This window comes from Oncorhynchus mykiss, chromosome 22, assembly GCF_013265735.2.
Source record: "Oncorhynchus mykiss isolate Arlee chromosome 22, USDA_OmykA_1.1, whole genome shotgun sequence".
NCBI lineage: Eukaryota > Metazoa > Chordata > Actinopteri > Salmoniformes > Salmonidae > Oncorhynchus > Oncorhynchus mykiss.
The window spans coordinates 34,749,120-34,761,507 of NC_048586.1; the positions used below are offsets into that span (position 1 = coordinate 34,749,120).

Below are 12,388 nucleotides of genomic sequence, written 5' to 3' on the forward strand. Positions count from 1 at the left end.
TGATTTGACTGAATTGAAATGGATAAATTAACCCCATCACTGGGGGGACCCGAATTAAACTGAATCATATACATTTATAACCTAGATATGACACTCTGGTAATCACTGGCGAGGAGAAAAGATAGGATCAATACTGATTATAGTCACACGAGCAGAGTGGAGAGGAGTGTGCAGATTGGGTTAAGAGCATTACCTGGAGTGCATCACATGCAGTGATTGTAAAAATAAAAAAATATCAGTAATGCAGAGGTTTTCCTTGACACATGATGGACCAGAATAGCCCAGAATATATCCTGCTTTAAAGACACTCTGGATAAATAGACTTATAATCCCCATTTGGTCAACATCCCCCACAAACAGTGCTGCATTTGTATTAATCGGATTCAATCCATGGCAAGTATTTCCTCAGGATGAGTTTAGGATTGACAGTAAAGTACTACTACTCCTCCTCTCTCTGGGTTGTCGTTCTTTTTATGGGGCAATAACAGATTTTCCTGTGCTTTATGTCTGAGTATTTTCATCACTGTCTTAGTGTTATCATAATTGTCTTCTGGTCTAGGTGCTGTACCGTGTGGAGGGCTTTGTAGACAAGAACAATGACCTGCTGTACAGAGACCTGTCTCAGGCCATGTACAAGGCCACCCACAGTCTGATGAGACAGCTGTTTCCTGAGGGAAACCCTGCAAAGGTCAACCTGAAGAGACCCCCCACCGCAGGCTTCCAGTTCAAGGCCTCTGTAGGGGGACTAATGAGGAACCTGCAGACCAAGAACCCCAACTACATCAGGTACAGTAAACCTAGAACCCCACCTACATCAGGTAAATTACCGTTCACTCTGAGGATCACGTATTCAAAAGGAACAGTGTTGTGATCAGAAAGAAATCTAAGATCCTTGGGGCAGTATTCTGAGATCTGTGTTAACTCTGATCAGGTCCAGTGACTACCATTGCATGTTCATGCAATAGTGTCTGACTGTCTGTCTGTTCTCCTCAGGTGCATCAAGCCCAACGATAAGAAGGCAGCCCACATCTTCACCGACTCACTGGTGTGTCACCAGGTGCGTTACCTGGGTCTGATGGAGAATGTGCGTGTGAGGAGGGCAGGCTATGCATTCCGCCAGCCCTACGAGCCCTGTCTGGAGCGGTACAAGATGCTCTGCAAGCAGACCTGGCCTCACTGGAGAGGACCCGCGAGGTATGACCTCAGCTCTGCCTTTACAGAAATACTGTAGTTATTATCTGCCTGTTGGGAATATTTTATTTACCATGTGATGATCATCGAGTAAAAATATCTACCTCTTCCTCAATCAAATCAATCTAATGTATTTATTAAGCCTTTTTACATCAGCAGTTTTCACGAAGGGCTTTTACAGTTTCCTTTCCCATGTTTAGCAGTGTTCTAACTGGATAACAATGTAGCAACAGCAGTATAGTCATCCATGGATGAATTGCCCATTCATATCCCACCATGATACAATGATGTCAACAAGCTGTTTTGGGTTGGCTACATCTGGTTGCACTGGGGTGACTATCAGACCATCTAACAGCTCAGCAATTTCCTTTACTTCGTCCAGGGCATGTTGAGGCAGTTGCACCATATCTCTGCTGTGTGCCAATATCACTCTAAGTCATGTTGCACTCACTGTAAAGGTATTAGGGATGGGCACGGTTAATCAAACAGACTTTAGTATTTGGTTACCTGAGCGAACATTTTTTTGCGGGGAAAAAAAAATCGAGGCCTATTTTAACAATGAAAAAGCTTTGTCTAAATTATCCTTGTGACATTTTTACCTACAAGGATATACCGTGACATTTGAAATTATTAATTTAAATAAAACAAACTTTTGAATATAGTTTTTATAATGGTGCATTGAGCTACCGCTGCTCATTCAGCCCTGCAGACAGCCCTGACAACGGTATTTACTTAAAATAGCATTTCCACAATACATGGCACAGATCAATGCAAAACACTCACCAGAAACCCTTTTCAGAATCAGTTCTATCATGGCGTAAATCAGCCTTTTCTTTCGCTTTTGATTTTAGACAAACTACTGGAGGAAAGGTAGCATGTCCGGCCCTGCCATATGCATTTGCATCATTCTGATTGGTCGAGAGTCAAAGCAAAACATTTTCTATTTTTTTTTGTTACTATCCGGATATCTTATGTCATATTGTTTTACTAGTCAGTTAAGAACATTCTTATTTATAATGACGGCCTACTCCGGACGACGCTGGGCCAATTGTGCACCACCCTATGGGACTACCAATCACGGCCGGATGTGATACAGCCTAGATTCGAACCAGGTACTATAGTGACGCCTCTTGCACTGAGATGCAGTGCCTTAGACCACTGTGCCACGCTTGAGCCCCAATCACTTGGGAGCCCATATCATTTGAATAGTGAAATAATTTCAAATACCTATCCCTAAAATGTATTACATCGATTCCTATCTGATGTGGATTATACACAACAGCATATTTGGTGTCTATACTCCTTATATGGTGTGTAAGTGGTTCATGAGGTTACAACATGTTTTCCTCCCACATGTTACTTCAGATATAGACTGTTATCGTCGTAGAATGGCATTCTTGCCGCCTGTGTTCTCTCTGCCTTATCCGATCCATCTACCCTCTGTCTCTTCCTCTCCCTCGGTCCGTCTCTCCCTCTCCCTCGGTCTGTCTCTCCCTTTAGTCCCCTATCTTTTGTCCTTTCCGCTTCATCATAACTGTCCCCATGTTGTACCTTTAATCATGTACATGACACATGTCTAACTAGTTAAGAGAAGGGTCGTAACAGAATAGTCAAGAGCTGTACCTCTGTCTCCTTGTAGGGATGGAGTGGAGGTGCTGCTGACAGACTGTTCTGTTCCAGCTGAGGAGTTTGCCTACGGACGCTCCAAAATCTTCATCAGGAACCCCAGAACGGTAGCATGACATGATATACCATGATATTGCAGAGGCACACCCAGTTGATCTGGACCCTCTTACTGTGTTGGATAGTATTAATGGTACTACGTGATTGTTTCAATTTAAAAAATAATAATTATGACATAAGTCACATCCTTGGCGGTAACCCTTAACCTTGGAAAGAGCAGCATGCTCTGTAACTTGTCCAGTTTTATTAGTACAGAAGATGTAGCCATAGATCACAAATGTGAGGAGACTGATGTATTAATGTACAGATAGACTAATGCCAGAATCCAGTTGGCTGATGCTCTCATGCTTGACCTGCGTTAAAAGGCTTCTAGAAGAAGGAAGTCGTGCCCCTCTCTACTAATTACGACGCTTAACCAACATTATGGAACATTCTGAGAACACATGGCTTCACTTATCCATTATACAGTGGCTCAGATAGGAGCATGTGGGAAAAAGAGGAACATTTAGGCCTAGTCTTCATAGCACCATGGGCTTTTAGAAACTGTAGTGGTGGGTGGAACAACATACTCTTTAGTCAGTCCAGGAGCCAGCCTAAACAAAGCCTGATCTCAAAGGGGTTTGTCCTTATCTTTGATCTACTGTACCTTCTTAGCAGATTAGCTAGGTATCTCCATCTCTCAGCTGTACAGTGAAGGTTCAGTCAGGCTGGTGGTATGGTGGGGTCTAGTCTAGGTCACTGAACTCCCATCTCCTAGATCTGTCTTTGAGGTGGAGGAAATGTTTGGGCACATATAGAAGCCCCTTATCACTCTCAAGATCTTGTGCCGCTTCCAAAACCACACAATATTGTTAAAAAATGGCATCCTGTCTCATTGAACATGTCCGCTCATTCCTAAATTGTACAGACTATGCTGGCGTCCCTAGTATCATAGTACATGTTGATGTTCCTATCATCCTCTTGATGCCCACCCTCTTCCTGTGTCCCCAGCTGTTCACCCTGGAGGAGAGGAGAAGAGCGTGTCTGGAGGACCTGGCCACCCTGATTCAGAAGATCTACCGGGGGTGGAAGTGTCGTACTCACTTCCTCCTGCTGAAGAAAAGCCAGGTGGTGGTAGCAGCCTGGTACCGCAGATATGCAGTGAGTTAGCTTGTCTCACCTATGGACATGCAGGCACACACAACTTCAACTTTCCCAAAGTCCCCAGGTTTTCCAGAAATTCTAGTTTGGATGATTCTCAGAATCAGTAGGGGAAAGGCAGGAAGAGAATCATGATTCCTCTCCTATTCATTTCTGCTGTTGTACAGGTGTAGGTTCTTCATTTAACCAGTTTCTCACAGCAGGAAAATAATACTGCAGTAACAGGAAATGTGAATTATTGTGTGGATCATAATTAATGGACATTTTTGTGTGAGTTGATACATTTCTACAAATCAAGTCTACATTTTTTTAAAGTGGAAATTACAAACTTTAGAAGCCTTTTTAAAACTCGAATACACTACAAGTTTACATTTCCTACTATTCAGGAAATGTCATGCAACAGGGTGGTCAAATTAAATTCCCACATCTGTATTATGCTAGCTATAGATTTTAGATTACTGAAGTTTGAATTGACTTGTCTATTGAGCTCAGTGTTTTTTGCCTTGTCCTGTTTCAGCAACAAAAGAAATATGTGAAGATCAAGAGTGCTACACTAGTGATGCAGTCCTTCACCAGAGGGTGGAAGGTATGTCTATGTCAGCATGCTAGTCAAACACTATACGAATGCATATTTTTCTTTGATAACATTGCAGTAATGGTATGTTTTTAAACAAATTGTTTTTCTCCAGGCCCGCAAGATCTTGCGACAGCTGAAATACGAGAAGAGATGCAAGGAGGCAGTGACTACCATTGCAGCGTACTGGCACGGGACCCAGGTACTGGCTCAAACACTACCTAATGGCAACATAACAATTAGACAATGTAAAGATGTGTAGAATGAAGATATTGGGAAGAAAATTGATGGACTACTGATTATGGGCATCCACTGACTTTTTGCTTTTACAAGGTTTGTCTGTGACAGAGCCAGGTAGGAAAATACAGTATTTTAAGACATGGCTCTGTTCAGGTCTCCCAGCTATACTAAAAGCTAAACTAGAGCAATTCCACAGCTTTTTCCCCTCTAGTCGTCTTCTGCTGGCTGATCTTTTACGACCGCTGCTTTTTATCACTATTTTTCACTCTTTCCCCCTCTAATTCTTCCCTCATCTCACTCTTCCCTCCCTGCTCCCTCTATCCTTCCACCCTCCTGGCCACCCCCAGGCCCGGATGGAGCTGCGGCGCCTAAAGACGGAGGCACGGAATAAGCATGCCGTGTCTGTCATATGGGCATACTGGCAGGGGACCAAGGTATTTAAGTCTGCTGCCATCGTGTTTTGCCGTCCCAGCTGTCCGTCATCCCCCATGTCCCGCCCCTCCCCTTGAAACTGACATGGCTCCTCCTCATCCCTCTGTTGTCCCATGGTCCACTAATGTCGCCCCTTGTCTACCATTGTTTGTAACTCATGTTTTATTTTCCCTTTAATAGGTGTAATTTTGTAGGTTGTTGAAAGGGTTACCCAGTAACATATTTTTACCCTTTAAACTAGAGGTTGACCGATTTTATGATTTTTCAATGCCAATACCGATTATTGGTGGACCCCAAAAAACTATACAGATTAATCGGATGATTTTTATATATATTTGTAATAGTGACAATTACAAAAATACTGAATGAACAATGAACCCTTTTATTTTAACTTAATATAATACATAAATAAATTATATATACTCTCAAATAAATGATGAAAGTTGTCCAATTTGGTTTAAATAATGCAAAAACAGTGTTGGAGAAGAAAGTAAAAGTGCAATATGTGCCATGTAAAAAAGCTAACTTTTAAGTTCCTTGCTCAGAACATGAGAACATATGAAAGCTGGTGGTTCAATATTCCCAGTTCTTTAATATTCCCAGTTAAGAAGTTTTAGGTTGTAGTTACTATAGGAATAATGACGCGTCGACTATTTCATTTACCTTTGACTATAGGATGTTCTTATAGGCACTTTAGTATTGCCAGACTATTCTCGGGAGTTGATTGGCTTGAAGTCATAAACAGCACTGTGCAGCACAATGCTTGAAGCATTGCTAAGAGCTGCTGACAAATGCAGTAAAGTGCTGTTTGAATGAATGCTTACGAGCCTGCTGCTGCCACCGCTCAGTCAGACTGCACTATCAAATATCAAATCATAGACTTAATTATAATAAACACACAGAAATGCGAGCCTTTGGTCTTTAATATGGTAAAATCCGGAAACTATAATTTCAAAAACAAAACGTTTATTTCAGTGAAATACAGAACCATTCCGTATTTTGTCAAACGGGTGGCAACCCTAATTCTAAATATTTCTGTTACATTGCACAACCTTCAATGTTATGTCATAATTATGTAATATTCTGGCAAATTAATTATGGTCTTTGTTAGGAAGAAACACAGCTCGCAACAAGCCAGGCGGTCCAAACTGTTGCATATACCCTGACTCTGTTTGCACTGAACGCAAGGGATGTGACCCAATTTCCCTAGTTAATATTGCCTGCTAATATACATTTATTTTAACTAAATATGCAGTTTTAAAGAAATATACTTGTGTATTGATTTTAAGAAAGGCATTGATGTTTATGGTTAGGTACATTTGTGCAACATATGTGCTTTTTTTGTAAATGCGCTTTCGTTAAATCATCGCGCGTTTGTTAAATCATCACCCATTTGGCAAAGTTGAAGTAGGCTGTGATTCGATGATAAATTAACAGGCACCGCATATATTATGTGCAACGCAGGACAAGCTAGTTAACCTAGTAATATCAAAAACTATGTGTAGGTAACGTTTTTTATAAGATAAGTTTAATGCTAGCTAGCAACTTACCTTGGCTCATTGCAGCCACAAGGTCCTTTTGATACTGCACTCGCGTAACAGGTGGTCAGCCTGCCACGCAGTTTCCTCGATTGCAATATAATCGGCATCCAAAAAAGGATTGTTATGAAATCTTGAAATCGGCCCTGCCGATTAAACGGTCGATCTGTACTTTAAACTATAAACCTCTCTGTGCTAGCAGCCTCTGTGTTTTTTTTTTTTACTGCAATGGAACCTTCCTTACTTCCTTCCCTTAGGAGCAACAGAAAGTGCTACAACCCACTACTGTCTTGGTCTGTTGTTTTCTTGATGAAGTTTGTCATTGCATTCCGCTGTAATCTCTTACTATGTGAGAGACTTGATGTACAGTAGGCTGCATTAGATAATCAAAATGGGTATCATGTGTTCACTTTGATGCATTAGTTCTGAGAATAGACCATGCTGAGATTGGACTGTATTCTATCTGCTAGATATCACAATAGAGAGCCACCATTCATAACCTAGGCCCTTATCAACATAGCACCTATGCTACCATTCGCACTTTATCAATTTAGCGTGACATTCTTTGCTTTAGAGGCCACATATAATTCTTTAAAACGGTCCATGCACAACATGTCATATTTGATGGGCCTTTAACCACGGGATGCAGTACATGATGACACATTACTGCTATCTTTGGAAGACCTCTGACACTATTTTGTATCTCAGCAACATCTTATCTAAAGGCTTTACGGACAAACTGACCAGATAATCATCAAATGCCTTTCATTGACACATTTATCAAGTCTGTTACATGACCGACGCACGCGACTAATTGGCCCATCTAATTGGTGGATCTCGTCTCTTAGCCTGGGAAAAGCCCACAGTACTTCCACTGAATCAGAGTGGCGTCAGTGATTTATGTGAGCTGTTCTACTAAAACAGACCATGCCAAGTTCTAATGCGTTATCAAATAGCCATACACAGTAGTCACAAAGTTTTCATCAATATATTTGATATTAGATACAATTAACCTCTGTCTACATCAGGGAAACCTGGACTTTGTACTAATGGTGCTAATTCCTATCACTCAATCATAAGCTCCAAAGAGTAGTTAATGTTATCCTTCATTGCCTTAATCTTTCTGCTACTTTGTTTGTGGGGTAGGCTACACATTCTGTCTGCTTCTTATTGCTACCAACACCCATCCCAACGGGTATATTCTTTCCAAAGCACAAACCATAAACCCCACCACTTCCCCAGGCTCGGCGAGAACTGCGGTTTCTAAAGAAGGAGGCGCGAGAAAAGCACGCTGTGTCTGTCATTTGGGCTGGCTGGCAGGGGACCAAGGTATTTGGAAAGCAGCCTGTCGTCGACAATATCCATCCATATCCCGCCACTCACCTGCCATTTCCCCATTTCGCCATCAATAAACCCAGACCGATACCAGACCCCTGCATTAGCTAAACATTGGTCTGAGCAGACCCCAAAAGGTCTCTAGCTATCCTCCCCATTACCACCACCCATCCTGTCTATATTGCATGAAAAGGTGCCATACAAACCCTCATATCCAATGTCCCATCGCATGCCAAAACAGAATTGAAATGGGGGGGAAAGTCACCTAACCTACTAGAATGGAACAAGCCCCCCTTCTGGATCTCTCAGCCCAACTAGGTGCTGTTAGCTAACCTTGAATGGTTTAATGGAAAAGATCTAGAAATAGATGGCTGGAGGTCTGGTGACCCTTGGCTCTGGTAGATAATGGACAGGCCTGGGCACTAGGGATGGATGGGGGAGGGGTGTGGTAAAGATAGTCACTTAAGCCTCTTTGCTATGCAGCCTGATGGATTATAGCTGATCCAGACTCAAATCGGGGGAGGGGGGGCATCACACACACACACACACACACAGTACCTGGAACCGTGAATAGACCCTGTGCCTGCCCTACCCCAAACAACCAACACACTCAGCTATCCTGGCATTGATTTCTCCTCCTTTGTTATCAAAGGTCAGAATGTTTGGGGATGTAGTGTTTCTATTCCTCCCTGAGGCCCAAGCCTCACCTTTTGCATGCTGCGACTCTTTGCTTGCTGATTCCTTGAGGCTTGCAGTGATTCATTTTTTTTAGTGTGCAGTGAATGGAACCTTGGAGAAACCTGCTGACTGACTTGTGAACTTTGTACTTTGCTCATGCCCAACACAACCATCTGTTTCAATCAAAAAAGTTATTGCTAATATAGATGTACAGTACATAGACATTTAATAATACTGTAGTCTATTTCATGATAATTGCATTCTTCCCATAGTGGGTTAAATTATCTTCAGGCTCTTAACTAGACCGGGCTCTTGTGTGATGTGTGTTCCCACACAAGGCAGTATCTCCTCCTCCATATCAGTCTCTTATTATTCCCATATTTTAACAATTTTCTTCCCTCTCTTTCCTTCCTTCTTCCTGACAGGCACGCAGGGAGCTAAGGTGCCTGAAGGAGGAGGCCAGGCGTAAGCACGCCGTCGCCGTCATTTGGGCCTACTGGCGGGGACTCCAGGTATACCTGCCCTCTGCCCAGTCACTCCCTCCTACCCTCCAGCCACTACCTCCTACCTTCCAGCCATTACCTCCGACCTTCCAGCCATTACCTCCTACCTTCCAGCCACTCCCTCTTACCCTCCAGCCACTCCCTCTTACCCTCCAGCCACTCCCTCTTACCCTCCAGCGACTCCCTCCTACCTTCCAGCCACTCCCTCCTACCTTCCAGCCACTACCTCCTACCTTCCAGCCACTCCCGCCTACCCTCCAGCCACTCCCTGCCCTGCCCTGCCCAGCCGCTCCTTCTTCTCCTCCTTCCTCTTTGTCTGATGTTATATCTACTCCATTATCTCGTCCTTTTCACCAGTATTATTGTAGTCTGAGTGACCCCAATCCTCTCATTAATTGACTGCACAATGTGCACGTCACCTTTGCACATCACAGAGCAGCTCTCCGAACCTGTTAACGATTAACTGACTCCAATCAGTGTGATTTAAATCTCATTTCAGCAAAACCATTTGGGAGAAAATCCCATTATGATTAAAGTTGAGTTGAGTGCTCAACAGTTTACATATAATATTTTATGACTTTGTACATTGGGTTCATTTTTTAACTAACCACATCTGCCTGTTCTAGTGCAGGGTTCTCCAACCTTCCTTACTGTAGATTTTTTCTACAACCCTTGATAAGATTCATTGGTTTAATTAAAACTGGGGTTGTCGTGAAAACCTACAGGAGATCATCTCCCCAGGAATAGTGTTGGAGAGCCCTGTTCTAGTGTCATGTCAATCAGTGTTGTTGTGATGTCATGCCTCAAATCTGATCACTATGGTGATGATCATCAGTTGTCTCCTTGGTTATAGGTTCGCCGGGAGTACAGGAAGTTCTTTAGGGCCAACGCTGGCAAGAAGATCTACTGCTTTATCATCCAGAGAATCGTAAGTGGGAGCGTGAATGTAAGCTGGTCCGAGTTGGTAAGACGACACAATCAGATCTGGGACCAGGCTAGCATGAAGGAGCTGTCCATCCCTTTTAAGCACTGATGGACAGTGTTTATTTGAATCACTAAGGGGACATTTTCCCAGACACAGATTAAGCCTAGTCCTGCATTAAAAAGCCATTTATATGGAGAATCTCCATTGAACATATTTCCCGGACAAGGCTTAATCTTTGCCCGGGAAACCGGTTCTATATATTCCTGAATTTTAACAGTAATCCAAGTCTGAATGGAAGGTATTGAATATATGCCGGTCTCCCTTCAGATGCAGAAGTACTTCCTGGGTCTGAAGACTACCGTGCCCTCCATGTCACCCATAGACAACACCTGGTCGGCCCAGCCTTACAGCTTCCTGGAGGGAGCTCACACTGAGCTCAGGAGGATCTTCCACCTCTGGAGGGTCAGTTAGTTATTACCTTTGGCAGTTCTTTCAAGTGGTCATCACAGATCCTACAGGTTATTATAAGAGTCAAATAGTATATGACACTACCCAGCGTGCAAATCTGGTCAATATGATGCCATTATAACCAGATTACAACCTGGTTGTAAACTGGTTGTACGGATGTATAACCAGTGTTGCACTCTGGCTTTATAGTTTACAGTACCGGGTACATCAATATAACAAACTTCCCAGTGAAATATGTGTATTTTGAATGATCAGTGCAAGAAGCACCGGGGCCAGTTCACAGAGGAGAAGAAGGCTGTGTACGAGGAGAAACTGGAGGCCAGTGAGATCTTCAAGAACAAAAAGGCTCTGTACCCCAGCAGGTATATCATATCGTCATTTTTGATTAATACATTTCATCACGTTTGATGTAAAGCTAATGTTGTAAGCTAATGTTCCAATCAGTGAATCTGGCAAACGAAATCCTCTGCGGTTTAGTCTATGCATTGTTGCGGGTTCCTCTCTGTTGCGTCCTTCGGTCCATGGAAAGTGCTATATAAAATGCATGCATTATTATTGTTTCAGCGTGAGCCAGCCTTTCAAAGGAGACTATCTAGAGATCCATAAGAACCCTAAGTACCAGAAGCTGAACAGTGCTGTGGAGGAGAAGGTGCTACTGGCTGACGTGGTGAACAAGATCAACCGGGCCAACGGCAAGGCAAGTACCTTTCTCAAAATTACCTTACTTCAGCAAAACCAGATCGACAAGTACATTACATCTGCAAAATCAGATCGACAAATTCAATACGGAGGCCAATGATGACTTTAAAACAGAGTTTAATGGCTGTGATAGGAGAAAACAGAGGATGGCTCAACAACATTGAAGTTACTCCACAATACTAGCAGAGTGAAAGGAAGGAAACCTGTACAGAATAAAAATATTCTAAAACATGCATCCTGTTTGCAACAAGGCAATAAACTGAAGTAATACTGCAAATAAACTCAGCAAAAAAAGAAACGTCCCTTTTTCAGGACAAAGTCTTTCAAAGAGAATTCGTAAAAATCCAAATTACTTCACAGATCCTCATTTTAAAGGGTTTAAACACAGTTTCCCATTCTTGTTCAATGAACCATCAACTATTAATGAACATGCACCTGTGGAACGGTCGTTATGACACTAACAGCTTACAGACGGTAGGCAATTAAGGTTACAGTTATGGAAATTTAGGCCACTGAAGAGGCCTTTCTACTGACTCTGAAAAACAAAGAAAGATGCCCAGGGTCCCTGCTCATCTGCGTGAACATGCCTTAGGCATGCTGCAAGGAGGCATGAGGACTGCAGATGTGGCCAGGGCAATAAATTGCAATGTCCGTACTGAGACGCCTAAGACAGCGCTACAGGGAGACAGAACAGACAGCTGATCGTCCTTGCAGTGGCAGACCACGTGTAACAACATCTGCACAGGATCGGTGCATCCGAACATCACACATGCGGGACAGGTACAGGATGGCAACAACAACTGCCGGAGTTACACCAGAAACGCACAGTCTCTCCATCAGTGCTCAGACTGTCAGCAATAGGCTGAGCGAGGCTGGACTGAGGTCTTGTAGGCCTGTTGTAAAGGCAGGTCCTCACCAGACATCACCGGCAACAACGTTGCCTATGAGAACGAACCCACCGTCGCTGGACCAGACAGGATTG

At 43.0% G+C, this 12,388-nt stretch overlaps 1 protein-coding gene across 7 annotated transcripts in view; it reads left to right on the plus strand.

Moving 5' to 3' along the window:
* LOC110501792 (unconventional myosin-Ib) overlaps positions 1 to 12,388 on the plus strand; it is a 169,164-nt gene that overhangs the window by 146,241 nt on the left and 10,535 nt on the right. For 2 of the 7 annotated variants that reach the window (XM_021579618.2, XM_021579619.2), the window contains 13 exons: positions 560 to 786; positions 994 to 1,194; positions 2,831 to 2,924; positions 3,865 to 4,014; positions 4,532 to 4,600; positions 4,704 to 4,790; positions 5,176 to 5,262; positions 8,041 to 8,127; positions 9,237 to 9,323; positions 10,168 to 10,242; positions 10,567 to 10,701; positions 10,963 to 11,069; positions 11,272 to 11,404. In XM_021579618.2, the coding sequence (XP_021435293.1) occupies positions 560 to 786; positions 994 to 1,194; positions 2,831 to 2,924; positions 3,865 to 4,014; positions 4,532 to 4,600; positions 4,704 to 4,790; positions 5,176 to 5,262; positions 8,041 to 8,127; positions 9,237 to 9,323; positions 10,168 to 10,242; positions 10,567 to 10,701; positions 10,963 to 11,069; positions 11,272 to 11,404 (1,539 nt within the window). The remainder of the gene's footprint in view (positions 1 to 559; positions 787 to 993; positions 1,195 to 2,830; positions 2,925 to 3,864; positions 4,015 to 4,531; positions 4,601 to 4,703; positions 4,791 to 5,175; positions 5,263 to 8,040; positions 8,128 to 9,236; positions 9,324 to 10,167; positions 10,243 to 10,566; positions 10,702 to 10,962; positions 11,070 to 11,271; positions 11,405 to 12,388) is intronic. The other 5 variants (XM_021579620.2, XM_021579624.2, XM_021579622.2 and 2 more) reach the window with 3 other exon arrangements.